This window comes from Phocoena phocoena, chromosome 13 (genome assembly GCF_963924675.1).
Source record: "Phocoena phocoena chromosome 13, mPhoPho1.1, whole genome shotgun sequence".
NCBI lineage: Eukaryota > Metazoa > Chordata > Mammalia > Artiodactyla > Phocoenidae > Phocoena > Phocoena phocoena.
The window spans coordinates 25,282,827-25,301,413 of NC_089231.1; the positions used below are offsets into that span (position 1 = coordinate 25,282,827).

An 18,587-nucleotide genomic window follows, 5' to 3' on the forward strand; every position below is an offset into this window, starting at 1 on the left:
CCACAACTACTGAGCCCGCACACCACAACTACTGAAGCCCGCGTACCTAGAGCCTGTGCTCCGCAACAAGAGAAGCCACCGCAATGAGAAGCCTGCACACTGCAACGAAGGGTGGTCCCCGCTCGCCGCAACTAGAGAAAGCCCACACGCAGCAATGAAGATCCAACGCAGCCAAAAATAAATAAATAAATAATAAAAATAAATTAATTATTTAAAAAAATTAAAAAAAAAAAAAAGACAAGGGGATTCAGTAGCAATGAGCATACCTAGCACCTGGATCTGGGTTTCTAAAAAACGTCCACTAAAACGTACCAGGCTCCAAGGATAATAATGGATTCCAGAGTTGGGCAGAGAAAGTCCATAATAAGCCTGGAGCAACTTCTTATGCCCGCAAGTAAGGAAGTACTCAAAGAATAACCAGGACATTTCAGAAATACCCAGGAGTGATTCTGAAGGGGCTCCCACTTGCCAAATCTGAGACGATTAGAGCATCAAAATAAGTAATAATAGTAGCGGATTATAATCCCAAGAGTAACATAAAAATCTATAAGACAAGACATATAAATAGAGGAGAAAGGAAAGATCTTCCTTACAGTAGAAAGTCCACTAAAATATGCAGATGAAATTAGAAAAGTTACCATTGCCAACCATCCTGATGATATTTCCAGCAAGGATCATCAATAAATGCTAAAACCGGTGGGTCAAAATATTATCAGAAACAGTACAATCGCATGGTCTCAAATATCTCTCTGCAAGATACTTATTAACTGCAAAGGGCAACATAGTAACTTTGTGGTGGTGAGGCCTAGAAACTACCACGTGAACAGGTGCTCAGTGTTACATCACCAAGGCAACATCTTATGCCTCCTGGTATGAGGCACTGAGGACACAGTGCATGACTGAATCATGAGCAAACATCAGACAAACGCAAACTGATGGACATTCTACAAATTAACTGGCCTGTACGCTTCAAAAAATGTCAAGGTCATAAAAGACAAAGGAAAATCAAGGAGGAGGAGGCTAAGGAGACATTACAATTAAAAGCGAACTGTGATCTTGTATTGAGTTCTAAACCAGAAAAATAAATACCCAAAACAATTTCTTTAACTATAAAGAATATTAGTGGGACAACTGGCAAAATAAGGTCTGAAGATTATATAACAGTATTCCATCAATATTAATTTCCTGGTTTTGATCATGAAATTGTAGTTATATAAGAGAATGACCCTGTTTTTAGGAAAACACACTGAGGTATTTTTAGGAATAAAGTGGCACATGTCCACAATTTATTCTGCAAACCACCAAAAAAAAAAAGAAAGAAAGAAAGAAAGAAAGAAAGAAAGAAAATTATGCAGAGACTGATAAAGCAAGCATGGAAAAATGTTAACATTTGGGGAATCCGGTGAAGGGTATACAGAAATCTTTGTATTTTATTTTTGCAACTTTTCTGTTATTCTGAGTGTTTTTCAAAATAAAAAGAAAAGTAAAATAAGATTCAATAATGAAGTAATAATCTGACTAAAAATGTAAGTAAAATTTGATATAACTAGACTGAGAAGATAGGGGTATAAGAGAGCAAAACTCACATCTACCATAATAGGAAGTCAGCAGATGATGTCTAAATTCGATATAGTTAAGAAGAGCAGTATAAGAATAGTACACCAGACAATAGAAATATTAGATATTTTATATATAATTAGAAATATGGTAGCACACCAGAAGAACAGTAGAAAAAAAAAAGAAAAGTAGTTGCTTTGAGAAATGGAACTGGTAATTACAGAAGAATGAGGCATGGACTTGGCTATTTTCTGCTACCATAGGTCTTTCAGAATTATTTAGTTTTTAGTACTTTTAGTATTATTTAGTATTTTTAAACTATTATTTAATTTTCAGTATTTTTTTAAAAAGCGTTATTTAATTATTTACTTTGTGTGAACTACAGACGTATACTACTTTTGGAACCACTGGGTAGATGAATCTAATTCTTGGGGCCCCAACTCCCCAGGAAGGCATGAAGGCTCTTCAGCCTACCTTTTTTTTTGTTTGTTTGTTTTTCGCGGTACGCGGACCTCTCACTGTTGTGCCCTCTCCCGTTGCGGAGCACAGGCTCCGGACGTGCAGGCTCAGCGGCCATGGCTCACGGGCCCAGCCGCTCCGCGGCATGTGGGATCCTCCCGGACTGGGGCACGAACCCACGTCCCCTGCATCGGCAGGCGGACTCCCAACCACTGCGCCACCAGGGAAGCCCCAGCCTACCTTTTATGAATCCCACCTGCAGCAATGGCATCCCATTATACCAACAGGTTTAAGTGAGCTGTTACATCCAAGCTACAGGCTGTACGAGGTGGGAACGGCTATCGAGACCACTGGCTCTGACACACTCACTCTGGAGATGAAGATGCCGAGCCACGGAGGCAGAGGGTGAGCCAGCTGAGGCCCCTGGAGGCTCTGGCTTACACCCCGCCTGACACTGTAGCACCTCACGTTGGATGGAGGCTATGTCCATGCCAAAGAAGCCACTCAGCATACAACACGTGGGCTGACAGCCCTGGGCCTCGAGGGACAACTGGGGCCCAGAACCCTCGGCCTCCTGTACCTGTCCTAGAGGAGCATGGGTCTCCACTCACCTCTCCCTGGATCCCCACCAGGCTGACAGTCGTCTGGGACCCAAACACACTCCAAGCCATAAGAAGCAAAATGCTAAATTAAATTCTCCATCAGTAATGAAAAAACTCAAGGTTTATAAACTCTGGGAGGGAGAGGAGCCTGGGGATGTAGAGGAAGCTACATATGGCCCCGCCACAGGACGGGGGAAGTGGAACTTCTCCCTGAACCCTCCAGGGGGTAGGGTGCAGGCCAAGAGGAAAAGTGAGGGTCTTTTGGGAACACAAGAACATATGTAATGCTTTAATCATCAGACAAGGTCTTTCCTCTAGAGGCACCCCAAGAGTGGGTCAGGGGGTTACAGGGTTGGGTCCAGAAGGATGGCAGAGCCTCCTCTCCTGTTTCACAGGAAGTGGGACCACGAGGCTCAGAGGTAGGACATGATCGCCTGTCCCTGGGCCAGGGCTCTGTCCTCATCAGCCCTCTGCTCCCAAAGTCAGAACACTGAACCTCAGAGGGAAAGGCCAGAATTGTTTTCTGGACAGATCTCAATGTTTAGCTTTTCCACAGTCTGTGCTGAGCCTGCAACTACGTTACTGTTATTATTTATAGTCTATTTAACATCAACTTTTGATTATTCCCTTTGTAGACAGAAGTTAGTGTTTGTTGTTTTATCCCCAGGTCAGCTTCCTCTCGCCACTAACTACGCCTCAGGGTCATTGCCGGCTGCCTACAGGCTCTGAGCCCAGGGACAAACTCCCTTCACCATCAGCTACTGCCCAACACACAGTGGATGACAAATCCGCTACACACACAGTAATGTCATCCAAAGAGAAGGAACAGGCGTAACTAGCCCAGAGCTTCCCCTCCATCTCTAAATAAAGGCTGCCTCCACACACACACACAAAAAACCAAAGGGGCTTCGCTGGTGGCACAGTGGTTGGGAGTCCGCCTGCCGATGCAGGGGACACGGGTTCGTGCCCTGGCCTGGGAAGATCCCACATGCCGTGGAGAGGCTGGGCCCGTGAGCCATGGCCGCTGAGCCTGTGCGTCCAGTGGCTCTGATCACCTGCAAAGGCACAGCATCACTGGGGGCTCTGCTGAGGTTTCTACCTTTGACGGTGAGGTAATGACACCACCCCCCCAAAACCAGGAACTCTAATCCCCAGGGGCTCACCCAGAGCTGTTGGCACGGCTAGTGCCAGGATCAGGTGCCAGAGTCTGGGGGACTGGGTTGTTCCTAAATCATTCAACCCTCTGCAAATCCCCATCCTTGGCTGTCAAAGAGGGCAAGATTCTTTGTCCACCATTTGAGCAAAATAATGGTAAAGAACAAATAAACAACCAAAATTTTGTCAGCAAATAGAAGGGGATAGGTGATGTCAATTACCAGAGAAATTATCAAGAAACTATTAAGATAGACAACACAACTGGTATAAACATGAAAATTGCTAAGAGGCTACATCTTACTTGTTCCCAACACTAAAGAAATGCCAATTCTGTGACACAGCAGAGGTGTTAGCTAACACTACAACGGCCAGCATACTGCAATATAAATGGATCAAGTCAATATGTTATATACCTTAAACTTACACAATGCTACAGGTCAAATATATCTCAATTTTAGAAAAAAAGAAAAAAAAAGAATTTATTAAGAGCCAACTGCCTGCAAGTAGGTCCTCAGGCCTGGCTCTCAAACTTGAGCAGGCACCAGAATCACCTGGAGGACTTCTTCAAACGCAGATCGCTGGGCCCTAACCCCAGAGCAGCTGGTTCAATAGGAGTGAAGGGGAGTCTAAGAATCTGCATTTCTATCAAGTTTCTGGGTGATACTGAGGCTGCTGGTCTGAGGAACACACTTTGAGAACCCAAGAGTTTTCAGACCCCAGGATTTGGAGTGTGTTGTGCAGGGAGAGGCATGTAAGTGTGGGAGAGACACATGGGCATCCCAGTGATGTGGAGGGCAGCCCTTCTCTAGGGATATATTAAGTGCTCGAGGAACCCAGAAAAAGCAAAAAAGGAAGTGGGTTGTTAGAGAGGGCTGCATAGTGAAGGTGACCTTCAAGGAGTCTTTGAAGAACAGGTAAGTGGCAGGTAGGCGAATGTAGCCGGGAGGCCATTTAAGGCAGGGGACTGGTGCTGCTGGATCAGGACCCGTTAACTAGTCATAAGGCTAGAGCACAAGGCGGGAAGTCACAGGAGAGAAGCCTGAGAGGCCGGCAGGCACTGGGGTTAAAGGAAAGTCTGTGATTTTTCCCCATAGGCCTCGGGAATCATCGAAGGAGTTTTAAGCAGGGCAATAGGAAGTCTGGTAAAACCTTTACCTTTCTGGGTCTATTTGTCTGTGTAATGTGGTGATGGGCAGAAGGTCTGGGCAGGCCTTTTCCAGCCCTGACATGCTGTGATTCCATGGGGGCAGGGGACAGGGCATGGTGCCATCCAGTCAGTGGCCTCACCCTGTCGGCAGCCCCTTGCAAGCTCAGGGACCCAATGGTCACTCACACTTGCTTGGTCTATCTGTCCATCTGCCGCCTCCAGAATCCTGGCCAGCCTGGGAAGTGGAGACAGACAGCTGGAGGTGTCACACACATTGCTAATCTCTCCTGGGCCCGTTCCCCCTCCCCCCTGGCTTGCAGAGCCAAGCGGCCTGGGACTGTGCAGCGGCTCACAATGGAAGGAAGAGGGTGTAGGAGGGAGGTCCCCGGGCTGACCCTGGTATTGTTCTTGGGCCAGAAGAAAGCTTCCTCCTGCCTGGCCACTGCAGTGCTAGAAAAGACGCCGGCCGGCCAGCAAGAGTCAGCGCGTCCTGGGGGGGGCGCCTGCCGTCGGGGCAGCCTGGGAGCCGGGGCCCATTCACAAACGCCTGCAGGAGAGCACGTAGCCCTGTCCGCCCCGCCCCCTCTGCCCTGCCGGCGGCTGCTCCCAGCGAGAGGAGCTGGGATTAACGAAAATAACCGGGTTTCTCCGCCAGGAAGGAGAACGAGACCAGAAATGGCACCCTGGCTAATAAAGGAATAATGGATGCTTCACACCCTCAGCGATACCTTCCTCCTCCCCCGCCTCAGCTGCTCCTTCCACCGCCCAAGGACAGAGCAGGAAGGTGCTGGACCAGGGTGCAACCTTGTTGAACCGGGACTGGTCCAAGTCACCAGGACCTTCCCGAGACGGCTGGGGTGTTACACCAGCCCTGGAAACTGCTCTAGGAACAGATGGTGGGGCTGCACGTGGGGTAACCTCGCTCACCCTGGGCTTTGGGGCCCCTCCTGGAAGGACCACTGGGTCACTGGGGTGGGTGTGTGCATGAGGGTGGCCCTGCCTCTGAGCGATGGTAGCCAGGGCCACCCCGCAGGCCAGCTTAGGGCATGCTCTCAGCCTGGGCTCCTGGTACCTCTGCTGGCCTCCCCCTCCCAAGCCCAAGTCATTCCAGGGTTGGGGGTGGGTGGGTAGAGCAGCTCTTGCTGTCTGTGAGATGTCCTGGGCCCAGCAGAGGTCACGAGGGAGGCCATCCTCAGTCTGGCCTTGCTTGGGCCTGCTACTCCCCCACCCTCCCCCATCCAACTGATCAAGCCCTCTGTCCCTCAGCAAAGGATTCTGGGTATGGTCTGGCCCAAAGCAGGGCATGGACCAGATGACGTCTCTACTGGGGGAAGTTCCTCTTTTTAAGGGACCCTGGCCTGTCCCTAACGAAACAACGAAACGTCCTTCCTTGGCTACTGTGGGAAGATGTGTACAATCTTAGGAATTCCTCAGAGGTCCCAGGAAGAGAGCACAAGGATTGGTCAGGGCTCAGGATTTGGCCCTTGGCTTCCTAAATCCTCCTTCCATCATTCATTTCTCTGCTCAAGAACGTTCGGTCGAGTCCCTGTTTGGTCAGGTTCCAAGGCCTCGAGCACCCGCACCGACTGCTCTGTCTGCTGTTGGACACGTCCCTTCAGGACTCCGGGACTCCCCCATTCTCTGTGGCTTCCATTTCTTCTGAACCACTGCTTGCTCAGTTCTGCAGCCCTAATGCCATACCTTTGCTTTTCTCTCTGTGAAACAACAGGAGAACCTTAAAACTGGCCTACAATGAAGTCCTCCAAATGCCCACGAAAGCCCTCAGGACTGGGGTGGTGGGACGGTGGTCTGATTCATCTAGGACAATTTCACCAAGCAGGTGAAATTTGACAGGGCCGTGAAAGAGCAGGGAGATTGGACAAGGGAGAGGTAAGGACACACGAGGTCTACGGGGCACACAAGTCTTCGAGATCTCTGTCTTCGTAGGAGCTGGGGAAACACAACCTAATCTCTATCCCTCCACCGCAACTGCTGCCCCCAAATCACAGGAGGGACGTGTGGATGGTTCCCGTCTAGTCTGTCAAGCTCCCCAGTTCTGTGCTTGCTTCCAGGTGTAACTGAGCTACTTAGTAAGGCCACTTCACACCTGTAGAGTGTTTTTTGGTCATTATACGACCTGGTTTATATTTTTTTTTTTTTTTTTTTTTTTTTTACGACCTGGTTTATATTGTGACCCTCAGCAAAGCCTTGCAATGAAAGTCAAACCCGTATATGATCCCATGTTACAGCTGAAGAAATGGGAGCTGGAAGAGAATCATTTTGGATGAACTCCAAGATGTTCTGCGTGTAGAACCGAAGGCCTCTCGGATGACAAGTGAATGAACTTGTTTGTCACCTGTTTTAACTCTCAGGGCTTTTTTTCTGTTTATACTCTGGATCAGTGTTTATCAATCTTTTCCTGTAAAGGGCCAGATCGGATATATTTAGGCTTCGACGGTGGTAGGGTCCACATTGCAGCTACTCGACTCTGCTTCGTAACACAAACACAACCACAGCCAGTGAACAAATGAATGGGCGTGGCCATGTGCCAATAAAACTTTATTTGCAGAAACAGGCTGGAGGGCTGGACTTGGTCTGCAGACCACAGTTTGCCCACCCCTATCTAAGACCCTAACTGTGCTACGGATAATTGAGGCTGTCCTATAAGGGAGGCAGATGTTTCCGGGACGCCCTAGAGCTAGAAAGCACTTGCCATCTCCAGTCCCCCCTCCCTGCATTCTGCCTGCACCCCGAGACTGTGAGAACCTGGTCCAGACTCAGCCAGTCGCCTGCTTCCCAGGAACTTTCCTAGCTGTCCCCAACAAAACTCTTCATGCACCAAATAATAACTTCTTGTAAAAATACTCCCAAACAACAAAAGTAAAAATAGGCTGGTCTCACAGCACACACTGCCTATGCCTTGCTACCTGGTGGTCTCAGACAGGAAACCATGGATCGAAGAAGTCCTGGTCTCCTCCTTTATTGTATGGGCACCTATTTTTATTCTGAGGGAGGAAGCACCAGGTGGGTGGGAGGGTGGCCAGAGAGCAGAGGGGCTCTCCTAGGTGAGCACCCCTGCTCAGAGCCGGGGCAGGATCTGGAGTCGGCAGGGGTTGGGGGGAGGCCCCTGGAAACCTTTCCGATTAAAAAAAAGGAAAAACATCTCTTCCTCTGTCAAAGGTGTCAGTAGGGGCTCCTCTCTCCCTTGCCCCACCCCCTCCTCCTCTCTTTCCATTTTTAGTGCCTACAGCAGTAGAGAAAAAAAAAAAAAAAAAGAAAGATGTCCATTTTCTTGTTCTTGCTTATTAAGGAAATGACATTCACCCCTAACTTGCTGTACGTGACTACAGTCACCTAGAATTAGAAAATGGTTTTCCATCACCTCTTCCTCCTCCGTCACTCCTTACAAAGGAGCGCCAGGCTGCCTGAATTCCAATCCCACTCCCCCATTTGTAAGCCATGTGATTTGGGGCAGGTATTTGATCTCGGATTTTTTTGTCCGCAAGATGACGATAATAGTAGTACCTATGCTCTACAGGGCAGTTACGAGAATTCAGAGATGATACGTGCGGACACGTAGCTCAGACGGTACGCGATTTACGTGAGCCCCTGCGAAGGACTGTGGGGTGTTGGGGGTGAGTCCCTCTGGGATAGGAGCAAGTCAGGGCTCATTTAGTCACTCACCTAATATTTAATGAGCACCTATATGAGCCCGCATGGAACGTAACATTCCAGTGGAGAAGGCAGACCACAAAAATAAAGCATGCGTGTGATGATCACTATGGAGAAAAATTAAGCGGGGGTGGGCGGGAATGGGGAATACGGAATGGGGGTGACATCTGACCAGAGAAAGCATCGTCTGTAAAAGGAGATCAGTAACAGCACACACTCCACAGGGACGATGTGAGGATAAGTAAGATAAGAAAAAGCAAGCACCGTCACAGTTCCTGGAGCCTGGAAGGCACTTAGCCAGTGTTTGCACTGCGTTGCAGTCATTCATTGCTAGATGCTCATTACAGGGACATTAGGAGAATTGCATGTCCTGGTTCACTGAAAAGGCAGTGGCCCCTGCGTTTAAATTCAGTCCATCATGACTAAGACAATGCCTGGTCCACAGAAAGATGCCCAGTCAATCCTGGTGGGCTCAGTTAATGAAGTCAGACCGGAACCCCCATGGGACCAAGACGGGACATGAAGCAGGATTTGTGGAAGGGGGCAGGCCTGGGGTTGTGAGGGGGGACTTAGTTTTTACATGATTTTGCTCCTTGGCATCTCAGGATATTTTAATAATCCTCATGCCTGTGAGTTAGCATACCCTGGAAGTTTCCAGAAGACTTGGCCACAGAGCTGGTATAGCTCTAAGGAATGATAAAGTCACTCCTTCCCATCTGGAGGGCTGGGAATTGGGCTTCCAGCCGCTTCAATCCAGTGTGGGGCAGCCCCTTCCCACCAACCCTGAGTCCACACTGCAACAGCGCCACCTTCTGGAGGAACAAGGCTGCTCCCGCATCTGCCACCATTTTTATTCCTCCGAGCACTCGGTGATTTTCATTCTGAAAGCTCACATGTCCCTCAGATTCCTGGCGGGTGGGGTGGGGTGTTTCTCACCCTGTCTTTATTCGGGGCCAAGCGGGTAAACGGGGTGCTTAACCCCAGGCCTCACTGTCCCCCTCCTTTAGCTGGTCTCCTGTCCTCACTCTGGGTCCCATGTGAAGAGAGTACTTGGGCACATCCAGGAGGCCAGAAATCCCACTCGACTTAGTCATGTTCTTTGTTCAGTGTGCGCGCCATGCCGACCTCCCATCAGTGGGCCTACACGTTATGTACTGCACTAAACTAGGCCAGTCACCAGAGGATCAGAGCAACGGACCTGACCAGGTCAGGGTGAGCTCATAATTAACTGCAGACAGACACAGAATTTAGTTTCAAAATTTCCTAACAGGAAAACAAAATAAGTTGGGTTATGCAGTTCCCACTGTCAGACAAAAGACGGCAGGCGAAACGCTTCTGACAGAGAATTCAAAGAAAAATGATCAAAATGTGTCCTTTCAGAAAGCCTTAGGCAAGACATGAGATAACAACAATGTCTTTCAACTGGGCTTTTGTTTAAAATGCAGAAGCATCCAGGGCCGTGTGTGGAATAAAGAGGCAGTATTTCTGCAGGGGCCTGAGGAGACGCTGAGGAGAAACTGTTAAAGTCACCACACCTCAGGGGGAAGGAGCCCAGGGTGGTGTCTAGGCTGGAGGTCTTGGGCCAGAGGGGAGGAGAGGGGAGCGCAAGGGGAGAGCAGAACCCATTCAGATTCGGTTCCCTTGCCTTGCATTGAACTCAGTCAAGTTTATGGGGCTCCATCAATCCCCTCAGCACCGCCTGCCAGCCCCTGTCCTTCCAACGGCAGAAGCCAGCACTCTGTAATTCTCTAAGCCCCACGACGGCGGGTCTCTCCCCTGCAGGCCCAGGTGAAACCGTCTGGTGTGGGGAAGGCCACCAGCACGCCTCACTCCGTGGGTGAGCACCCTCCTTGCCTGTGCAGCTGATGGAGGCTTAATGGGTGTGCCCTCCGGGGAGCTGCCACGTGTTCCCAGGGGTCTGAGGATTGGGGGCGGGGCGGGGCGGTCCCTGGAGGAATGTCAGGCCTGTGAATGGCAGGGGATACCTGGACCAAACTGGTACTTCCTTCACTTGTGCGGTTGCCTCCTTCACTGCCTCATCTTCTCCCTTGTTCTGGGGAGAAGGCCTGAGCCTGGAGGGCCTGCGTCATTCTGGGGACAATATTAAGCACCGTATCTGCATGCTGAGCACCAGCGAGGCAAGGACACCTTTGGCTGCTAGGGACAAGGGACCTCCCGTTGCAAATGTGACTGCAGAGCCTCCAGAGCGGCGCGCTGGTGCCCTCTAGTGGGATCAGATCACGGCGCAGCCATCCGTCCCTCTGCACCTGCCATACCTGACCCTGGGGCCACCCTGGGAGCGGGATTACAAATGATGGGGGCTGGAATGTCCACATCACTGCCAATACGGCAGGCTGGCCAACGGCGTTCCACGGTTCACAACAGAGGTGCCAAAAATGCAGGCGGGACCCCCAGGACTCCATTCTAAGCCCAGTTGTATAGGTGTCAGCTTCTGCCCTGCCCTGTGGCTTCACCGCCTGAAACCATGATGGATGTCCTCCTAAATCCATGTTACCACGTTCAGGGACTCCAGCTGCCCTTCCCAATCAGAGCTCTTGGGGAGCAAAGCTATAGCTTCAGCTCACCTGAGGCTGCTGAGCTTGGGGACGCTGAAATCTGGCTTCTGGCTGTCACCCAGCCCAGCTCACTCGCTCTTCCCCCTCAACTATCACCCTTGGGGACAGTCAATATCACCAGCATCAGCCTTTACTGACCAACTAAACGCCTCTTATGGGTGGAGGACTGTGCCTGGCGGATGTGGGTACCTACTGTCTGCCCTGGTGCCTCAGGTTCTTGGGTGGCTCCAGGGGCCTGAGTCCCAGCAGTGGGGTTCCTGGATTCACTGCCCACTGTGCAAATACAACCAGGTGGGACCATCAGGGATCGAGTCCTTTGGCTGGAGGGGGCTGTGGACAGGCACCCAGGCATCAGCAGCTGACCTCTGACTGAGGCACTCCCACCGAGGACCACTCACTGTGACACGTGCCCCATGTGTGACTCCCAGTGAGAGACAAGCTAGCGCTCCCAGAGATCTACAACAGGCATTAAGTTGGGGGCCCACTGGGGCCCTCGGCTCCTGACTCAGCCATTCTTTCAAGCCCCAGGCTGCAGACACTGCATAGCACTGGAGAGGCAGATGGAGCATTCAGGGAGGGGACCAGACTTCCCTCTACGGGGACGCTGACCTGGGCAAGCCACCAGCGTTTGCGCAGGCGTTGATAGCTGCAACTCTGCTCTACTGTCATCAGAGCACATGTCTCATTTCTCTTCGAGACTGTGCCCCTCCTGGCAATTGTATCTCATGCAGTTCTCTCTCTCTCTCTCTCTCTAAAAGGCTGGTGCAAAGCCCCTGTCCATGAAGAAGAGTTAGGCGAACAAGTGAAGAAAAGAGGAAATCGGGGCAGAAGCACCGTTGCTGACCCGACTGCCTCTTTCTCCGCTAGCCCCTTTGCCCTTGGATGGGGTCATGGGACTAGTTCTGTCCAATGGGCTAAGTACAAATGATACTTCTGGGTCAAAGCATTTGAGACCCAGATCATGACCCTCCAGCTCTCTCTTTGTCCCTGCCAGGGCCACCTGGGTACTTGTGGGTTGAGATGGTAGGGCCACAGAATGGAATCCAACTGGACGTTTGAGCCTCTGCTTTGGAAAGGAGCTGCCCTGGAGGGTAGCTAGACCCTCAGCAGAAATCTCTGTAAGTGACAAATAATATCCTGTGTGTGCGGCCTCTGAGATTTGGGGGTCTGTTTAATATCATGCCATGGCCTATAGTATCTGAACACAGCAGATGATTGAAAAATTCTGTCTTGTTTAAAAAAAAAAACAAAAAACGACATACGCCCCGGTTATCACATCAACAAGAGCACAACCAGGTTCATGTCAAAGTTCTTCTGGGAAATGATGGTAGAAACTCATAGGCAGAAGGATGGACTGAACCTTAAGACGAATATCTGCCTCTCTTCTTCTGGGTGAAAGAAGTGGAGAGCAGGTGGGCAACGAGCTTCAGGCCAACCTTCTCCCTGCGTCCTCATATTTTTGTTCCTTCCTGCCTCCAGGAGGGGAGGGGAGGCTCTAGGTTTCTTTCTTCTCCTCAAAGCCTGACTTCTGTCTAAGACAGTCTCTAGGAAGCCCACTCATCTCTGCTCAGGCCCTTGACTGCTGTGGATGGGCTGGCGTCCCCACACTATGGGTGGGGCTTCCCTCCCATTCAGCAGTCTTCAGCTGGGTGCATGCTGTCTCCCAGATGTACTTGGAAATGGGAGGTGTTTTTGGTGGTCACCGTGACTGCCCTCTCCCCACTCTCCTCAGTGGTTGAAACCGGGAACACTAAACACCTGTACGTATTGGACAGGTCCACACAATTAAGATCTGTCCCACCCCAAATGCCAATAGCTAGGCTAGCTGACCCTGAGGCCCCAAGGCCAAACAACGGAACCAGCCAGCCCTGTCTAGGAGAACACTAGGAAAATTCAGAAAACAATCACCCTGACGTGCTCTCTCACCAGACCTCAAATTCTACCGCCAGAGATATATGTTTTGGGATCAGGAGGCCTGTTGGCCTTGTCCTAATGGTACCACATGAAATGCAAACACCCCAAAGAGACGTCAAGCCCTGAGCACGATCAATGACAACTTTTCAACTCTTGTGTATAATTTTGATAAAACTGCAGATAGTCTGTGATGCTTTAACAAATACAGATTCCTGGGTACAATCAGTGGGTGTGGTCACCCGCCTCCAGCATGGCCCCCAATGATCTTGCCTCCTGATATCCACACCTTTGTATAGTTCCTTCTACATTGTACCAGGGTTGGTCTGTGCAATCAACGTATATAGCTTGTGGCATGGTGAGAGTGTGTCACTTCCGAGATTAGGTTAAAAAAGATTAGGACTTCTGTGTTGGATGCTCTCCACTCTCTCACCCATGATATGTCTATGTCTGTCTATCTGTCTCTCTTCCTTCCTCCCTCCTTTTGGAGGAAGCCAGCTGCCATGATGTGACACTCAAGCGGCTTATGGAGAGGCTCATGTGAATGAAGCCTTCTGCCAGCAGCCAGGGTAGAACCGAGTCCCCTGCCCTCTGCCATGGCAGGGAGCCACCATGGTAGTGAGTCCTCCAGCCCTAGTCCAGCCTTCAGATGACTGCAGCCCCAAATGACACCTTGATCACAGCTTTGTGAGAAACCCTGAGCCAGAACCACCTGGCTAAGATGCTCCCAGATTCCTGACCCTCAAAAACTGTGTGTGATAACAAATGTTTATTGTTTTACGCTGCTAAATTTTGAGCAACTTATTACACAGCAATAGATAACTAATACAGTGGATCTAGGGTAAGACCCAGAAAGCTATAGATCTGCTCAGGGACTTGTCTGTTGGTAGTTTTCTGAGGGCAAAGCTGGTTCAAAGTGTTGGTGTGTGTGATATCAAAGCCCGTCCCCTGTGTGGATCCTGACTGGGCATGGACACCAGAGGTGTAGGTTTCCACTCCCGGCACCTCTAAGAGCTCATGTCTCACGCAGTCCCTAGAGACCAAGGATGTTTGCTGATGGATCGTTTCTGAGAGAGAGAAAACCCTAGAATATGAAACCTGAGCGGGACTTTGGTCAGATGATTTTCAAAATCTGTTCAGTAGTGGAACCATGTCTTCAAATGAAACCATTTGTAGAAGACTGGTTTAGAGACATGGGCTGAGCTCTTCTGGGCGGGCCCGCGTGGGGGTCCACTAGAGCCTGCTTCTTCAGCCACCCCACTCCCCACTCCAGGAGCGCCCCTGAGACGCCTCTGGAAAATCCCAGAGCTTTACAGTTTGCAAACCTCTAATCTAGTTCAACTGTGTCATTTTACTGATGAGTAAACCAAGGCCCACAGAAGGGAGGTCACTGGCGCGTCTGTGGCAGACGCCTATCCTTTGACTCTCGTGACCTCTGATGCAATCTTTCTGCACTCCTTGGGTTGCTGCTCAGGACAAATGCACAAGGTGGAGATAGGGTATAGGAAATAGCTCCCTTCCCCACCTCCTAAGAAAGTGGGGAGCCCCAGAGCCTGTCCACCAGCAGAGGGAGCACCTCCTATGTGCCAGGCAGTGTTTTCAGTGCTCCACGTGAATTCATGTGCTCAGTCTTCCAGACAATCCTAGGTCGTAGATACTGTTATTATCCTATTTTGCACAGGAGGAAGTAGGCAGAGCAAGGTAAGGAACTAGCCCGACCCCTTGGCTAGTCAGTGGCACGGCCAGGATGCCGTGGTGTCCAGACACCAAGCCCTTAACCCCTGCACTCCGCTGCCTCCCCCAGGTAAGGGCCTGGCTCCCTCTCTCTTCCAGCGGGAGTGAAAGGCCCTCTGTTGTGCTCCCCAAGGAGCTGGGAGGCAGTCACCCAACAGGAGATGTGGTCACACCTGTAACTTTTCCGGCCAGGATGCCCCAGGCTTCTGGCTCAAAGGCCACTGAGGGGTCAACACCTCTCCTAGGGCAGGGAGCTCCTCACCTAGGTCAGTGTCTCTCAAATGTACTTTTTCTATCACTATCGAATGCTGTAGGCATTTAGGAATGGAGTGATAAAGTGGCAATTTCTGAGTACTTTACCTTTTGACTTTTGCGCCAGGGCTAGCTTTATATTAGCTGTGAGAATTTAGTACAGATCCAGGCCAGAGGGTATTTCATTAGCCGATACTCTGTGCCTTTGACCTACACATCATGGCCTAGACCTTACTGATTATTTTTCTCTCAAGCACAGGAAAGTTGCAAGAACGGTGCAAAGAGCCCCTCCCCCCAACCCCCATCCCCCTCACTCAGGTTTCTCTCTCCCCCTGTGGATCTACACACTCATTATCATTCACCTTTTTCTAAACCATTTGAGGACACGCTGCAGACATGAGGCCACATATCCCGCAAATATTCTAGCGTGTGTTTCTCAACAACAAGGACACTCACCTACCTAACCATCATATAGCCCCCTAAATCAGGACACTTCTAGCCAAGAAACACTACTGCCACAGACCCCAATTCACATTCTCCCACTGTCCAACAAGGTCTCTATTTCTTTCTGGTCCAGGACCTCAAAAAGGAATACATATTGCATTTAGTTGTCTGCCTCTTCAATCCCCTTCAATCTGGGAGATTCCTCAGTCTTTCATGTCCAAGCAGTTTTAGAAGATGGTCTTTCCATTTGGTTCCTCATGACCAGATGCAGGCTGTGCTTTCTTGGCAGGAAAACCCCAGAAATGATGCTGGGCTTTCTCCGTACAGCACATCAGGTGTCCACTCACCCCACACTAATGAGGTTAATCCTGATCACCTGGTCAGGTTGGAGCCTGACAACTTTCTCCACCATCAAGTCACCACACTTTCCCTTATAATGAGGTGAGCCCTACATGTGCCCCAGCCTGGTGCCTGGTGAGTTTCCAGTCTGCAAGGCAGGGAGGAGTCCAAACAGAGCCCAGTGGTCTCAACGAGTTAAGGGGACGGAGTTCAAAATTCAGGGAGTCCAAGGCCACTAGATTTTGGAAGGCAGAGTAGCAGAGAGGAGAGAGCTGTACACAGAGAGAAATCCAGAAATTGCAGGCCCTTGAGTCTTTGGCTGAGCACAAATGTGTGCACATATGTGAGGAAACTTCCAGGGCTGGTGAAAAGCTACCTGCAACAAATTGATGGAGTAATCCCCTAAGATCACACACGGCTGGAAATAGTTTGTATTCCCAGCTGACATGGTGGAAATATCTCCTAGGACATAAAGCACTGAGTGGCAACTTCAGAAGGCTATTGACCCAGTAGCGGAGCAAACTTTGCTCTAAAGGCTTCCCACCTAACAAAGCTTAAAAAGCAAGCCTTGAAAGGATCAAACTCTTGAAGTAACTTAACTGTGTCCTGGAATAAAGTTCAAAATATTTTAATTAATAATAATAATATCCAACACCCTAAAATTCCTAATATCTTGCATCTAATATAAAATTACCAAGCATGCAAGGAAAAACACAACCCATACCCAAGAGAAAAATCAGTTAACAGAAACAGACTGTGAAATGACATGGATGACAGAATTAGTAGAGAAGGTCATTAAAACAGCTACTATAAAATATTCCATATGCTCAAGAAGATAGGAGAAAGCATGAGCATGAAGAGGAGAGAAATGGAAGATAAATACCAAAAAAAAAAAAATCCATAACTGAACTTCTAGAGATGAACAATATAATATCTGAAACGAAAAATATACAGGACAGGATTAACAGTAGATTAGACACTGCAAGAAAAGATTAGTGAACTTGAAGACACAGCAATAGAAACTATCCAAAATGAAACACAGAAAAAAAGACTAAAAAAAAAAAGCAGAGCTTTGGTGAACCATGGGAAAATATGAAGAAACACAGTGTGCATATAACTGGAATTGCAGAGGGTGGGTTCTGGGGGAGGTGAGGAAGATGATGGCCGAAATTTTTCCAAATTTGATATAAACCTACACTATAAACCTACAGATGCAAGAAGCTCAATGAACTCCAAGTGGAAGAAACACAAGGAAAGACCAGCCCAATCAGATTGCTGAGGCCTTGACGGTTCATTCTATTGCCTCCCATGACTAGGCCCAAGGCATAAACACTCAGCCAAAAAGTGGGTACGTCCCGCAGGGAGCTGGAAGAGAAGAATGGATGCAGCTGACATAGCCAGACAGACTGGGAAGAGAGAGGAAAGCGTGATGCGGTGAGTGCAGTGCATGGCAGGTCACGTGGGGCAGGATCGGTCATGGAGGAGGGTTTGCTGCTCCCCTCCTCTGCAGGAGGCCTAGCCTCATTCCCGCAAGCAGCTATACTCCTACAGCTTCTGCCCAAAGCCCAGCACCAGAAGCATCTAGGGACCTAGATTTGCTGTCTCTTTGATGGGTAATCCTCTTGTCCTGGAGCCCGGCCCGATTCAGGGAAAGGAGTCCAATCAATGACAAAACCGTCAAGCACAGCAGACACCTGGAGGCTGGCAGGACAACTCCACTTTTCAAAGGCCTAAAAATAGCCCTGACTACATTTGAAACCATGACAGCCCTGCCAGTCCCACCAGAACACGCTGCAGGTTGCCTCACCTCAGACATTTCAGGTCAAGGGACAAAAGTTTCCCAGTTTGCTGAGTTGCCAGTGCATGGGCCATTTCATCCACGTCAGGTCTGCCACCAGCACCTGTGGCACAGCTGAGCACAGGCTGCCACACACACATCACAGTGGGACACTTTGCACCAAGGCAGGTACCCACCCCGGCCCACCTACCACTGCAGTACATCCAGCTATACCCTGCAGGAACAAGGGGCCAGTGGGAGAGTTTAGGCCCTGACCAGGCCGAGGGCAGGGGGAGGGGTGCTGTTGGAGACTCTGCCCCTACACCTACCTGCCAGGCCGGGAGGACCTTCTCGATGTCATTCAGGTTGATTCCATCCCCATCTTCCAGCTTCCCTTTTCCACACCTGGACCAGAAAAAACATAACAACACTGAAAGGACAGCTCATTCATGCATCCTGTCCAGGCCCAGTAAGCCGGAAGAGCAGGGGTCAGGAGACACCAGGTCCTACTCTCCCTCAAGGCCGAAGAATCAGCCTGTCCCACCTGGGGGAAATGGCCCTGGAGAAGTGCCCTCCTCCCTCAGGCCTGCAACACAGGCCCTTCCTTGAGGACAAAGGACTCTGTGCAGGCAGGAATGTGGGACCTGGGGTGGGGCAGAGGCACTAACAAGGCATCCATCCCCTAGGGAGGTGAAGGATACCAGAGTTCCCCTTGACCTTTCCAGGCAAAGAAGTTACGCTCCTTGCCAGTGAACGCCCCAAAGCATATCACAGATCCTGCAAAAACCCATCATTTTGCCCGGTTACACCAAGGGGAAAGCAAATGAACAGAGAGATCGAGCAACTTTCTCAAGGTCACACAGGCCCCAACAGGGATTCCTCCCTCCCAGGCCTGACTGTGCCAGTCCAGCAAGTCCGCTCAGATGCCGATGCTTTGTCTTCATGTCCTCTGTGGGCGGGCA

The 18,587-nt window shown here is 50.0% G+C and overlaps 1 protein-coding gene across 2 annotated transcripts in view; it reads right to left on the minus strand.

Moving 5' to 3' along the window:
* CTIF (cap binding complex dependent translation initiation factor) overlaps positions 1 to 18,587 on the minus strand; it is a 231,181-nt gene that overhangs the window by 170,015 nt on the left and 42,579 nt on the right. For both annotated transcript variants that reach the window (XM_065890337.1, XM_065890336.1), the window contains exon 5: positions 17,955 to 18,030. In XM_065890337.1, coding sequence (XP_065746409.1) covers positions 17,955 to 18,030 — 76 coding nt within the window. The remainder of the gene's footprint in view (positions 1 to 17,954; positions 18,031 to 18,587) is intronic.